The sequence below is a fragment of the Vipera berus genome, assembly GCF_964194415.1.
Source record: "Vipera berus genome assembly, chromosome: 1".
Taxonomy (NCBI): domain Eukaryota; kingdom Metazoa; phylum Chordata; class Lepidosauria; order Squamata; family Viperidae; genus Vipera; species Vipera berus.
Window position 1 is genome coordinate 331,327,343 of NC_138202.1, and position 15,512 is coordinate 331,342,854.

General features: G+C 39.8%; 1 protein-coding gene across 2 annotated transcripts in view; it reads right to left on the reverse strand.

Annotated features, from left to right (window-relative positions):
- The window catches only part of USP34 (ubiquitin specific peptidase 34), a 158,509-nt gene extending 145,680 nt beyond the window's left edge, over window positions 1-12,829 (reverse strand). For both annotated transcript variants that reach the window (XM_081336055.1, XM_081336054.1), the window contains exon 1: window positions 12,490-12,829. In XM_081336055.1, coding sequence (XP_081192181.1) covers window positions 12,490-12,532 — 43 coding nt within the window. In that variant the 5' untranslated portion in view covers window positions 12,533-12,829. The remainder of the gene's footprint in view (window positions 1-12,489) is intronic.
- Between the last annotated feature and the right edge of the window lie 2,683 nt (window positions 12,830-15,512).

Genomic DNA, 15,512 nt, shown 5'->3' on the forward strand with positions numbered 1-15,512 from the left:
CCATTGCCGGCAATGGCAAAACTGTCCCGATACATTGTGCGATGTCCTGTGACATCACGAGTTTGACATGTCTGTGCTAGAGACTAAGCTTCATTTTATCTGATTGTTCCCTTGGTTGTGTTTCATTACCCTGTCTCCCAAGTTCATTCCCACATATAGGCAGGAAGGTTTCCATGCAGCAGGAAGGCTGGTATAGTAGCAGAAATGCTAACTGATTCCTAGAGCCCAAGTTAATGAAAAGGATCTCACCTCTGCAATCTGTGAAGCAGCACCCATGAAAGCCTTAAATAATTCCTGCATGACAATTGCTACACCAGCATCCCTGCTCTCAGGTCTCAATTCATGCCACACCCAAACCCAGCTGGATACATTTCTGGAAGAGATACCCCCTTCTGGACTCAGCCTCTCAGTTATACATACCAGATTGCCCCTTTCATCTGTGATTAAATCACAAATGAGGCAGGCCAAACTGATATTTAGTAGCAGAGGCCAAAAACTAAGGCCTCTGAAGGTCTGCTGATCAGCTATAGGGGTTAAAATTGGAGAGCTGAAACACAGAACCAGTATAAGGCACCAATTCCACTTTCCTTAAGAATGCCCCATTTGCCATATCTCCTACAATATCTATCCATGCCTGTCACCATTATACCTGTCTCAACTCTCCCACAGGCTCCAACATCTTCCAATCCAACAACCCTAAAAAGCACATGATCTTGTTAAAAAATAAAAATGAATATTAAAAAAACAATAAAAACAATATTGAGCTCTAAATTTCTTCCCCTTCTACCTTACTGATGATTAAATCAAAATAAACATTAAAACTTCTTCCCTCTTAAAACTGCATTCTTAACTATCTGACCTTGCCTTGTATATGACATGTGATATATAGGAAAGCCATTCTTGTTTAAATTTAAATTTTCCTTCTTAATGTTAGATTTCCTTAGGATGCCAAGAAAGTCCTATCTAAATGCACCTGGGAAAACATCATAATCACTTAACCTCAGTTCAAGTCCTGTTAATCTAAAAAATAAATCGTCATTCATGGCATACATACTCAAGAACATAAGTATGTGAACACAGCCTCAAATGACTACTGTATGAACAAGTTGATCATATAACAATTACTACACAAGTTGATCGTGTAATAATTATTACTGCAGGTAGTCCTCAACTTATGACCACATTTGAGCACAAAATTTATGTTGTTGAGAAATTTGTTAAGTGAGTTTTGCCCCATTTTACAACTTTTCTTGCCACATCTGTTCAGTGAATCACTGCTGTTGTTAGCCGCGAAGTCGTGTCCGACCCATTGCGACCCCATGGACAACGTTCCTCCAGGCCTTCCTTTCCTCTACCATCTTCTGGAGTCCATTTAAGCTCACACCTACTGCTTCAGTGACTCCATCCAGCCACCTCATTCTCTATCATCCCCTTCTTCTATTGCCCTCAATCTTTCCCAGCATTAGGCTCTTCTCCAGGGTCTTCTCAGGGTGCCGCCGGTAAAAGATTGCCGGCGGATAACACCCAGGGAGAGGGCCTTTTCTGTGGGTGCGCCTGCCCTCTGGAACCAGCTGCCCGTGGAGCTCAGGACTGCCCCTGACCTACGCTCATTCCGCCGGGACCTGAAGACTTGGCTCTTTGAGCTCTCCGACCCAGGCTGAGAATTTTAACTGGGGTTTTATTTTCAGGGATAATTTAATCTTTTAATTCTCTTTTAACTTTGTATTTTATATTGATGTGATTTTAAAAGGCCCTGTAAACCGCCCTGAGTCCTTCGGGAAAGGGCGGTATATAAATCTAATAAAATCTAAATCTAAATCTTCCTTCTCATTAGGTGGCCAAAGTATTTGAGTTTCAGCTTCAGAATCTGGGCTTCTAAAGAGCAGTCAGGGTTGATCTCGTCTAGGACTGACCGGTTTGATCGCCTTGCAGTCCAAGGGGATCGCGGGAGTCTTCTCCAGCACCATACTTCAAAGGCCTCAATTCTTTGGCGCTCAGCCTTTCTTATGCTCCAACTTTCACTGCCATACATTGCAACTGGGAAGACCATAGCCTTGACTATACACATTTTGTTGCCAGGGTGATGTCTCTGCTCTTTGGCACTGCCTTTCTTTGGAATTGGAATGTAAACTGATCTTTTCCAATCCTGTGGCCATTGTTGACTTTTCCAAATTTGCTGGCAAATTGAGTGTAGCACTTTTACTTTTAAAATCGTCTTTTAAGATTTTGAATAGTTCAGCTAGAATACTGTCACCTCCACTAGCTTTGTTGTTGCTCAGTTTTTCTAAGGCCCACTTCACTTCACATTCTAGGATGTCTGGCTCGAGGTCAGTGACCACCTCATCATGGTTATCAGGGACGTTAAGCTCATTTTTGTATAGTTCTTCTGTGTAATTTTGCCACCTCTTCTTAATCTCTTCTGCCTCTGGGTCCCTGCCATTTTGGTCCTTTATCATGCCCATTTTTGCATGAAACGTTCCCTTCATCTCTCCAATTTTCTTGAAGAGATCTCTGGTCCTCCCTATTCTATTGTTTTCTTCTATTTCTTTGCACTGTTCATTTAAGAAGGCATTCTTATCTCTTCTACAGTTGCAAGAAAAAGTATGTGAACCCTTTGGGATTACGTGGAGTTTTGCATGAATTGGCCATAAAATGCGCTCTAAACGTCATGTAAGTCACAACAATAGAAAAACACAGTCTGCTTAAAATAATACTACACAAACATTAGCTGTTGTCATGTTTTAATTGAACATAACATGTAAACATTCACAGTGCAGGGTGGAAAAAAGTATGTGAACCCCTAGCCTAATGACTTCTCCAAGAGCTAATTGGAGCCAGGAGTGAGCCAACCTTGACTCCAACCAGTGTGATGATATTGGATGTGTTGCTGACAGCTGTCCTGCCCTTTAAAAACACACACCTGTTTTGGGTTTACTGGTCTCAAGAAGCACTGTCTGATGTGAACCATGCCTCGCAGAAAAGAGCTCTCAGAAGACCTACGATCAAGAATTGTTGACTTGCATGAAGCTGGAAAGGGTTACAAAAGTATCTCCAAAAGCCTTGATGTTCATGTGTCCATGGTAAGACAGACTGTCTACAAATGGAGAAAGTTTAGCACTGTTGCTACTCTCCCTAGGCGTGGTCGTCCTGTAAAAATGACTGCAAGAGCACAGCACATAATGCTTAATGAGGTAAAGAATCCTAGAGTGTCAGCTAAAGACCTACAGAAATCTCTGGCACATGCTAACAGTGGCCCAGTCAGAGTCCTGACCTCGACCCGATTGAAATGCTGTGGCATGACCTTAAGAGAGCGATTCACACCAGACATCCTAAGAATATTGCTACACTGAAACTGTTTTGTGAAGAGGAGTGGTCCAAAATTACTCCAGATCGTTGTGCAGGTCTGATCTGCAACTACAGGAAACGTTTGGTTGAGGTTATTGCTGCCAAAGGAGGGTCAACCAGTTAAGTCCAAAGATTCACATACTTTTTTCCACCCTGCACTGTGAATGTTTCCATCTTATCTTCAATTAAAACATGACAACGGCTAATGTTTGTGTAGTATTATTTTAAGCAGACTGTGTTTTTCTATTGTTGTGACTTACATGACATTTAGAGCACATTTTATGGCCAATTCATGCAAAACTCCACGTAATCCCAAAGGGTTCACATACTTTTTCTTGCAACTGTAGCTATTCTCTGGAATTCTGCATTCAATTGGGCGTATCTTTCTTTTTCTCCCTTGCCTTTGGCTTCCCTCCTTTCCTCAGCTATTTGCAAAGCTTCCTCAGACAGCCATTTTGCTTTCTTGCATTTCTTTTTCTTTGAGATGCTTTTAGTTGCTACCTCTTGTACAATGTTGTGAACCTCTGTCCATAGTTCTTCAGGCACTCTATCAGATCTAATTCCTTAAATCTATTTATCACCTCTACTGTATATTCAACAGGGATATGATTTAATTCATACCCGAGTGGCCTAGTGCTTTTCCCTACTTTCTTCAGTTTAACCCTAAACTTTGCAACGAGAAGCTCATGGTCTGAGCCACAGTCAGCTCCTGGCCTTGTTTTTACTGACTGTATAGAGCTTCTCCATCTTTGGCTGCAGAGCATATAGTCAATCTGATTTCTGTGTTGACCGTCTGGTGATGTCCATGTGTAGAGCCGTCTCTTGGGTTGTTGGAAAAGAGTGTTTGCTATCACCATCGTATTCTCTTGACAAAATTCTATCACCCTGTGCCCTGCTTCATTTTGTACTCCAAGGCCAAACTTGCCTGTTATTCCGGTTATCTTTTGGCTTCCTACTTTAGCATTCCAATTCCCCATGATGATAAGGACATCATTTTTGGTCTTAGTTCTATAAGGTGCTGTAGGGCTTCATAGAACTGGTCAATTTCATCCTCTTCTGCACCGGTGGTTGGGGCATAGACTTGGACTACTGTGATATTGAATGGTTTGCCTTGGATTCGAACTGAGATCATTCTGTCATTTTGAGGATTGTATCCCAGTATTGCTTTTCCTACTCTTTTATTGACTAGGAAGGCTACTCCATTTCTTCTGAGGGATTCTTGCCCGCAGTAGTATACCTGATGGTCATCTGAATTAAATTCACCCATTCCTGTACATTTTAGTTCGCTGATTCCTAAGATGTCGATGTTCAGTCTTGTCATCTCTTGTTTGACCATGTCCAGCTTGCCTTCATTCATGGGTCTTACTTGTTGTGATTCAGGGTCAGCCTGTGGGTTCGGCAGTTGGGTCGGATGACTCAGAGGAGGAGGGGGGTGTTGAAGAGCTTGCTGAGGGGATTGGACAGCTTGATGAGAGCCCCCAGCAAGGCCCCTCTCATCTGGTCACGATGCAGACCCAGCTGTGTGAGCCTGACAGCGTGGATGAAGATGACCCACAGCTGGCCCTGTTCAAGGACGCCCGACGCAGGAGGCAGTCAGTCAGGAGTAAACAGAGGAAGGCAATGGGGCACCTCGGACGGAGGCACAGAGAGGCCACGCCCTGAACTGTATTTAAGGGGAATGTGTGGGAGGGCTGGTTTGCTGAAGGCAACCGCTTGGATTGTTCCTGCTTCTTAGCTCGTGTTTTATGGTTGGTGTCTTGTCTTGCTCTGTTTTATGTGAATAAATTTGGCAGGCGTATTCCAGCCTCTTGCTGTTTGTAAAGGGGTTGTCCCTGCCTTTTCTGCAGGGCCAGTAGCAGGCTGGTACAGAACATTACTTTCCTTTCACCACACATCCACAGCTGAGCACCCTTTCAGCTTTGGCCCAGTCGCTTCATTCTTTCTGGCGCTACTAGTACTAGCCCTCTGCTCTTCCCCAGTAGCATGTTGGACGCCTTCCGACCTGAGGGGCTCATCTTCCAGCATCATATCGTTTTGCCTTTTGGTACTGTCCATAGGGTTTTCATGGCAAAGATACTGGGTTGCCATTTCCTTCTCCAGTGGATCACATTTTGTCAGAACTCTCTGCTATGACCTGTCCATCTTGGGTGGCCCTGCATGGCATAGCTCATAGCTTCATTGAATTACGCAAGCCCCTTCGCCACGACAAGGCAGTAATCCATGAAGGGGAGTGATCACTACAATTGTTAAATTCGTAACACAGTTGTTAAGTGAATCTGGTATTCCCATTGACTTGCTTGTTAGGTCACAAAAGGTGATCACATGACCCTGAGACACTGTAATCGTCACAAATGTGAATCAGTTGTCAAGCATCCAAATGTAAATCACATGACCATGGGGGTGCTGAAATGGTCCCAAGTGTGAAAAATGGTCATAAGTTACTTTTCAGTGCTGTTGCAACTTCGAACAGTCACTAAGCAAATTGTTGTCAGCCGAGGATACTGGTACTACACTACATGCCACTACATGTAGTCCTCACAATCGTTTAGTGACCGGTTACAAGAAAACTGAAAAATGTGACTTATGAACTTTTTTCACACTTATGACTGTTGCAGGACCCCTAGGGTCACATGATCAAAGTTCAGGCTCTTGGCAACTGACTCATATTTATGACGGTTGCAATGTCTGAACGTCATATGATCATCTTTTGCAACATTTTGACAAAGTCAATAGGGAAGCCAGATTCACTTTACAACCATATTACTAACTTAATAACTGCAGTTAATTCAATTAACAACTATGGCAAGAAAGGTCATAAAATGGGGTAACACTCATTTAACAACTGTCTTGATTAGCAACAGAAATTTTGGGCTTAGTTGTTATCATAAGTTGAGGACTACTTGTGCTGCCATAGGTAAAGCTACACCACAGAAAGATAAGTAAAATTTAAAGTACACTGCTCAAGCAGTAACAAAGCAAAAGTTAAAAAAAAAGTAAAATACCATAGGTCTGGTTGCATTCACATAATGCAATATACAATTTGTTTTTATCACCCACAAGGCATATGGGTATGATTTCCACAACATGCTAAACTATTTTCTATGGTTTTCTATTCATACCATAATGCTGGATTCAAACATTCTAAGTCAAAACCACACAATCATTTAGCAGAATGTATAACCCAATGTTATCTGCAAGAATTTGAGCATCAAATGATTCAAGTTCTCATAATTAAGGTATTGTAGAGTCCTTGGTGTTTTCTAAGCTTGGTTGTTTGCTTACAGACATTTTATTATCTGACTAGGTAATATCAGAAGCATGGATGATGTGGAGTTTGCTGCCTATTTGTAGCTTGCCCTGTCAGTGTTGGTGGGGGTGTGTTTTTCTCCTTGGCAGCTCCTTGATTATGGCATTGCTCTCTGTATCTATTGATGGCTGATTTTTCTAAATACAAACTTCCAAGAATGCCCTGGCATTTTTGGATCTAGCTTGATCTAGGATGCACACGTTTTCCCAGTTGAAATTACAGTGTAGTCTGTCCATCTCTTGTGAAATTAAGGAATTTTCATAGTCTTCTGACTACAAAGCAGTATTCATGGATGCACGCTCCTATCATCTGCCTGTCCTACAAAGTGATTGTTGATTGTTATATATCCTTGCCTGATATGTTGTAAAAAAAGAGATGGGAGTTTTTCAATAACTATCCTCATTTTGGGTGGAATAGCAGGAAAATGTCAATTATCTCTATGCTGTTGGGTTTCATAAAGGTAATCAAACCTTGGTTTTTCCACAGGTCTTGGGGCTAAGAACTTAGTGGGCTGCTCTCTTCTGTAATATGGTAATTAATAAATGTAGAATTTTATATTTTTCTGGCATCTTGCTGGTGCTTTGTGTAAGACTGCAGTATCACACAAATAAATTGCAACTATAATACTTTTAACCTGATTTATACCTTTTTATCAATTAGAGCTATAATCCATTCAGAAAATACTTATATATTTACAGATGAATGTATGCAGCCCCATATGAAACTGAATCTTATTCCAGCTTGGTAAGTATTCTCTAAGATAAATAAATGTCTTTAAGTATAAATTAGTATAACCACAAAACAGAAACTTTCGTTAGTGGCTAATTTTGAGAATCTTGTACTTAAACTATTTCAAAAGTTTACTATTCCATAATTTAATTAACTAGTCTATGTAATACCCATTGGACGTTTATAATCTACTCTCCCACCCTAAGCATTCTTATAATACATATGGATATAGAACAAATTTTGTTTTGCTGAAAACTGCAGTTGGGATTTAGTACTGTTCATTTATATAAAAAAGCCCTATTCTCAATCAACCCTCTACTATGTATTGATATAACTTTATTCAATCTCTTGAAGCAAATGTTTAGCAAGACTATTAAGAGTTCAACAGTTTATATATTATTTAAAATGCAAAATGTGCCAAATGACAATACCACTGCAATTTACACCATTTATATAGATTTAATTTTAAAAAATAATATAATTTTATGTACATTGTAAAACTGCACCACTTACATTATACAAATGCTGCAAAATCTGGAGTCTGCCAAATTTATGTCAAATCACAGTGATAAATAAAATTTCCATGATAAAAATGATGGAATTCAATTTACCGTACTTTCATGAACAATGTTTTGCGTTTTTCACAGATCACACTGCTGATATCCATTAGCAAAATAAGAAACTCAGTTATTCATGCTTCATGCAATGAAGCCTCTATTTATCTTGATACAAAGTATTAAATTGGATTAGATTAGATTAAATAGAGAAGAAACAGAACCATTATTATTGGTTACACTTTTGATTTTTACTACAAGCAGTCTTTGATTTATGATTATTTGTTTAGTGACCATTTGGATACTTGGCAACTGGCATGTATATGAGGGATGCAGTGTCTGGGGGTTATGTGATCACCATCCGAGACCTTTCCAGCTGGCTTCCAACAAATGAAGTCAATGATGGAAGACAGATTTGCTTAACAACTGCAGTAAAAAAGTCATAAATCAGGCATAACTCACTTAATAACCCCTCACTTAGCAACAGAAGTTCCTGTCCCAATTGTTAAGTGAGGACTATTGTATATCATTCTTTGTACTATGTTTTTATTCTCTATATTTCCTAGTGCCTATTATAAATCTTATCTAATAAATAAATGCTTCTGATTTACTTTATCAGAAATTGTTTATTTAAACTTAGCATTGGTTAGAAAGCTATTCCCTGGCTGTTGTGTGTGCATTGTAGTCTTGAATAATATTTGGATGAATTTACAAGCCTGGATGGTTTAGAAATACAACTTCAAGGAACACTTTCATAACACACTGACTGACTGATCTGGACTCTGCTTTACCTGAAACATGCCTAGTATGCTGGATAAGAAGTTTATCCTTTAAAAAAAGGTAAAGGGATTTATGAAAAGACTAAATTATCTTTAGCTAGGAGTGCCAGAAAATATACAAAATAATTTTATTATAAAAATAATTTTTATAATAAATATTTTATATATGACTGCAATTTACAATATTTTTGCCAGTTTCCAGCATTTCTGGTTTCCAGCAAAAAATGCCATAGGAGAAAATGGATTCCCTCAATGAGCACTGCAAAAAAATAGCAAAAATTCAGGTCTGGTCATGTGATTCCTTGATTTAGAATCACAACTTACAACTCACAATTGTATGTCAAGAACTACCTGTATGGGCTTTTAAATGTCACAGATAGCACATTAACCCAATGTAAAAAGAGATCCAAAGCTAGTGCAATTGATATAGTAATGGAATTACCTTTCCAAAACCTGACCATCATTAATTCTAGTGCTGAATTAATTCTAAACACTCTTCCATTAGCCATATACTGTATGTATAACAGTATTTTTTAAATCACCTCAATCTTATGAGCCTCACCTCAATCTTATGAGTGTATAAAGGTAGTCCTTGATTTACAATCATTCATTTAATGATCACTCAATGTTACAATGGCATTGAAAAAAGTGACTTATGACAATTTTCCACACAATCACTACAGCATCCCCATGGTCACATATTCAAAATTTAGACACTCAGCAACTGGCATGTATTTATGAGAACAGCAGTGTCCCAGAATCAACTGATCACATTTTGAAACTTCTAAACAAGCAAAGTCAATAGGAAAGCTAGATTCACTTAACCATTTTATTAACTTAACAATTGCAGTGACTCAGGTAACAGCTGTGGCAAGAAAAACTCGCTTAACTATCTTGCTTAGCAATAGAAATGTTGGGCTCAATTGTGGTTATAAGTTGAGGACTATTTGTACATGCCCTTTGTGTTCAAACTGTGTTCCAATATCAAAAATATTTTTCTGAAGTTGCATACCAGTTTTGGAAGGCAATTGTGCATCTTAGAAAAAGGTATGGCTGCTTTAAGGACTTGTATATAATTGTAGAAGATCAAGAACTTTTCCCCTTATTTTTACAAGTTGTATTTATTACAGGTACCTTTAAATGTGATTTAAAAAATTCTGATATACTTCAATGTAAAAACAAAAGAAAACACAATTATCAGTTATTTTTATGGGTTCTATCTTGAAATAAATTCTCAACTAAATAACACTCTGAAAATGTTCAATTGCTAATAACAAGTTCACAGCACTATATACTAAGTGATCCAAGATACAGCGAAAAGTGAAGATTATTAGTCTATCATAGCCAAAAATCAGAAGGAATATGCAGCTTGGCTAACAAATATTAAAAAGACAAAAGCAGCGTCACCAGCAGCTCAATTCCTTAGATGTATAAACTGGATCATAACTAGGTTCAGTCACTCCATTCATTTGATGTAGCTCACAAACGCAGGTACTGGTAGTCCTCAACCTATGATCACAAGTGAGACTAAAATTTAAATTGCTAAGCTAGACATTTGTTAAATTACTTTTGATCCATTTTACAACCTTTCTTGTTAGTGGAATAACAACTGCAGTTTTTAAGTTATTAACACAATTAAGTGAATCTGACTTCCCCATTGACTTTGCTTGTCAGAAAGTCACAAAAGGTGTTCACATGAACACAAAAACATGAACGTTTCCAAGCATCTGAATTTTGATCACATGGGAGTGCTGCAACAGTCTTAAGTATGAAACAGTCATAAGTTACTTTCTTCATTGCTGTTGTAACTTCAAACAGTGACTAAACAAATGGTTGTAAGTTGAGGACTACCTGTGCTTATGCTGTTTAATCAGGTGTATTAGTCTCAAAAGATGCTATAAGATTCCTTCTAATAATTGATTCAAAGTGTTTTTAAAAACCCTCAACATAAACTTTAGAATAACCGAAATGTTTAAATACTGTCCTAAACCTATTAATCACAGCAAAAGTCATCTCAAATTCACTAGAGAGAGTAAATGTTGCGGAATGTGGTAAGCTATTTCTGGTCAACATGCTGAGGTCTGCATATCAATGGACAAAATCTGTGAAAATATAAATGCCAAATGATAATCAGAAGAACTACACAGCTAACAGTTTCTGAATTCAAATAGCAAAGAGCTGTTATTTCAAAGTATGGCCAATCTCTCAAAATAAATGAATAATTTTCAAAAGATCTCAATAAGCTTGATTGTGAAATTCTTATCTCCTACCACCATTATACATGGATCTCAGCACCAAGAACATCATTTTTTCTCCATCAAATTATAGTCATATTAATGCAAAGCATATGAACAATTTACAATTGGAATTACATCAGGCCTATTCCAGAGAATCCTAAGCACTGCCTACAATTCTTGAAACCAACTCATCTACTCAATAACTGCAAGCAAACAATCACACCAAAAGTAACCTTATTTTTTTACAGTTTTGTTTCCACCTATTCTCTTTCCAAGTTTTAACCTGACAGGTTTCTTTTTATATCACCATATTAGGGCAAAATAGCATCCACTGGAGCATCCAAAACAGTTTTACACTAGATAAATCATATTTTCGACCCAAAAAACATTAAATATTTAAGACTTACAGCCCAAATTCTGCATGTTCTTCCCTAGAATCAAGTCTTAGTTGTGAGATTTACTCCAAAACCTGCAAAAATTCTCTTTCAAGGTAAATATTCATATATTTGTGTTGCAATCAACATAAAACAGTTTGGAAGCAAAACAAATGAGGCAAATATTTTTTAAAAAAACTAAAGCATAGAAACGACTGCATCTATATGTAGAGAATGGTTGGAATTAAGCTTAAAACATTTCAAGAATCTTTTACAGCATTAGAAGCACTGTAACATCATCCAACAATGCAGAATCAAGCAGAAAATAAGGCAGAATAGAAACAGATATATAGTTAACTACTCTTCCACAATAAAGCTTTTTCCAAAAAAGAAAGATTACTCCAGTGAAAGTCTATCAACCCCACTTAAGATCTTAACAGCTCTGCAGGTGACGAGAATGAGACTGCAACCACAGCTTTATTCCTGGCGTGCCCCAAACATCTCTCATAATCCAGACCGCCCTCGTTTGTCTGCAAGCTCATCCGGAGCACAAGAACTAGGCCGCGTTCTTTTAGCCGGAGGATGCAACTAATAGGAACATACCCAAGAGGAAAAGCAAGAGAAAATGTACCAGTGCTGATTTCGTTCACTCCTTACCCAATTTGCACCATTTAAGGCAGAGGATCTTTCTACAGCTCCATATCACCGGTATATCTCATTTGCAGATGTCCTGTTTGCAAGATGAGGAAAAACGAGGGACGGCGGCCAGAAAGACCACCCTTGTCCTCTACTCCTCCTAAAGGCAACGCCATCCCGTGCTTATTCAAGAGTAGGCGCCGATTGACTTTCCAATTGGGCCCTCCCTCCGCGCAAAAGGTGGCAGCCTTAATCCGGTAGCAGGCCTTCCCGTATGGCCATTTCACTCCTAGCAAGCCTTTTCAGCCCTCTCCCAGCTCGAAGGGAGCGAAGTGAGATAGTGGAAACAGGGGGCAAGAAGACCCGGTACCGACAGTACCTCCCTCCCTCCCTCCTCTAGAGCAGTAGCAGTAACAACAATCGCTGCATTTTCTAGCCGTATTCACGCGAGCCGGTTCGTGCAAAAACAGGCCGGGGAAGAAGGTACGAGATGCTTCCCCTACTCGTTGATCAAGGTTTTCAACTTACTCTCATTTAACACCTCCAGCAGCTCAGCACAGCTCTCACACATTGTTCATTAAACAACAGCAGCAGCCGCCGCCTCCTCCTCCTCCCGACCATTGATTGATCCGCTCTCGGTCGCCGCTGATTGATTGATGGCGAATGGAGGAGGGGGAGGGGAAGAGTCCGGCGGGGGGGGGATGGGTACCTGAGTGTGACAGAGGGGGAGGGAAGGAAGGAAGGAATAATCGTAAAGGGGAGGGGGAGAGAAGAGGGTTTGAAAAAGTGATTTCGGGAGAGGAGGAAAGACGAGGCGGCAAATCTAATGCAAAAGAGTTTGGCGGCCACCGAGGGAGAAGGAGAAGGCGAGTCACTCACTGGCTGCTAAGGCCTCTACGTGCCGCCATTTTGCTGAGGGGGGAAAGGAGGAGGGAAAGAGGAGGAGATTGCACGAGGGAAAGAGGCGGGGCGAGAAAGGCAGGGGGAGTGCGAAGACCGCGCGCGCAGATTCTGTTCTGGCTCGGATATTTCCGGCCAGAACGGCGGGAGGCGAAGGAAAGAGAGGAGGAGTTCTTTCCTCGGGTCGTCTGGGGGCGGTGCGAACAGAATGAGAAAAGAGTGCAGTTGGGAGGGCAAAATGGCGGCGAGGATGTCTCCGCCCCAGTTTCGTGCAAGGCGGGAGGCGTTCGGCTGTCGACGTCATCGAAGCTCAGTGGTGAACACCGTGGTGGGAGGGGCGAAAGTCTTCGAGAGAATTCCGTAGGTAGAGATGCATTGCCCAATCAGCTGTATATATATATATATATATTTTGTATAGAAGTGTTGACCAGGTGGGTAAATAAGAGTTGGAGTGGAGATAAGAAAAAAAAATCCTTTGCTGAATTAGGGCAGTTGTGAGTTTTCCTTTTGCCATATGTTTGTCAGTTCTCCGTGTCAGTTTTCTCACCGCAGTGTTCCATTTGAAGACTCTCTTTATTTAGATAGCTATTAACATTTTCAAATAAACAGATAAAACACTAATAAAGTAGAAAGAGGTAACAATGAAAAAGAAAGTAAAGCCAGAAGTGCAGAAAGAAAAAGAAATACAAAGAAATGACTTCAGACTTACCTTCACAGCAAATATGAATATAAATTTACATTAAACTCTAATATTACAACATAGCTTTATTTTTTCCTATTATCTCCCATTTTGCCTAATCATCAAATCCATGTCACCATTTCATTTTTTTTTGTTTCACTCAAAAAGTTAAAGAGGGATTTCCAATCAGCATTAAAATTGTCTTTTCTCTAATCAAAGCTATCAATTTCTTCACCATCTCAGCCAGCTCCATCAACATCACCATTCATTCTTCCATTGTAGGTAATGTTGAATCTTTCCATCTGTGCATATAAAAGTATCACTGCTGTTATATACAGAAGCAAAGATTCATGAGGTTTTTTCCAGCTGTTCATCAGTCCCAAAAGGAACATCTCTGGTTTAAGTCATGTTATTAGTCTTTTAAGATCCTCTGAATTAATGTATATATTTGAGTTCCAATTTGTTCAGCGTTTTTACATGTCCACCAAGCATGGTAAAAAGTCCCCTCTTGTTCACATTTCTAATATACATTTGCAATGCCTTTGTATATTTAGGTGATTTTTCCAGTGACAAATAACCAATGATATATTATTTTATAAAAAATATCTTAAATATTATTGTTAAGTCGTGGGCTCTTTGGTGCAGGAAGGAAGACATGAGGCTGAGTTCAGGATAACACATTCTTTATTCTTACTAGAACTGTACTGAAACTTGGGCTGCAACCAGCCACAATATATAGTCTAGCCCCGCCTGGGGCTAGCCAATTACAGGACCAGAGACAGCTAGTCTAGGTTACTGGAGATCTGTTAGTGACTCCAGCAAGGCAGTGGTGTAACACCACAAGCCCAGTACATAACACCCCTCCCCCCTTAGATCAGACTATGGCAACTGCGATTTAGTCTTGACAGCTGTCAAGACTTATTAATGAACTCACACCTATAGTGATAATAATAAAAGTAATAAAAGTAATAAATAATAAATTCACTGTGGCTACAATAAGATTAAACAATGTAATGAACAGGCTTACATTGCAGTAATGGCAGTTTCACAATGCACAAGTTTCTGTAGTTAGTGGTACAAGTTTTACAACACTATGCATCACTTTATTTTACAATGTTGCAGAATCAAGAGACTCAGATCCCGGAATCAAAAGAAGTTTGTTTTATTTTGCACAAAAGGTTCAGAGCAAAAAGCAATATCAATGTCTGAACACGTTTTCAGGGAAAAGCAAGTACATATATAGTCTTCAAAAGTAGCAGAACACGGAAATGTAACTTATGAGCATTGATTGGTTACTTGAATTACAGCCCCCAACTCCCCCTTGTTGCTATGCTGAATTTAGCTAAATATCTTGCAACCTTTTTACTGATCGAGGTCACAGGTTCCTTCTAGAAGCGCTTAAGTTTCCGGCACCATATTTGTGGTTAGCTACAAACGAGACATATGTGGTTAGATGTATCACAGCTCTATGCTTGACTAAATAGGTGTGAGAGACAGATGTACTCGTGGTTTGGCATTTTCCATTTACTTGTTCTTTTCTAACTAATGCACACGTTGTCTTTATGCCTCACTTTTCTGTCCTGCCTTCACTTTATGTCCTGTCTCAACAATGTAATCTGTGAGGTACACAGGAGGCTTGTGTGGCCTAGAGGAACATCTTGGAGTTCCTATCACTTTCTGGTCTACCAGCTTACCCAGTGGGCTGGTTAGACCCATGTCCCTTTGTGCTCCAGTGTTAAGGGGAATCGAAACGCTCTGGCTGGCCTCACCAGGTTGGCCCACCCCAGAGTCAGTCTGTTCCGCAGAGTAGGCACAGCAGTTGCTGAGCTTCGGCTGGCTTGCTTTGTTAGGGGTCCCATGTTGCACTCCCGTGCTACCCGGTTCTTCCTCAGATTCCATCTCTGCTGAGAAGGAAAAACCCTGGTGGTTCAAGTGAGGGCTGGCTTGGCCGCAGGTTTGAGGACCTTGGGAG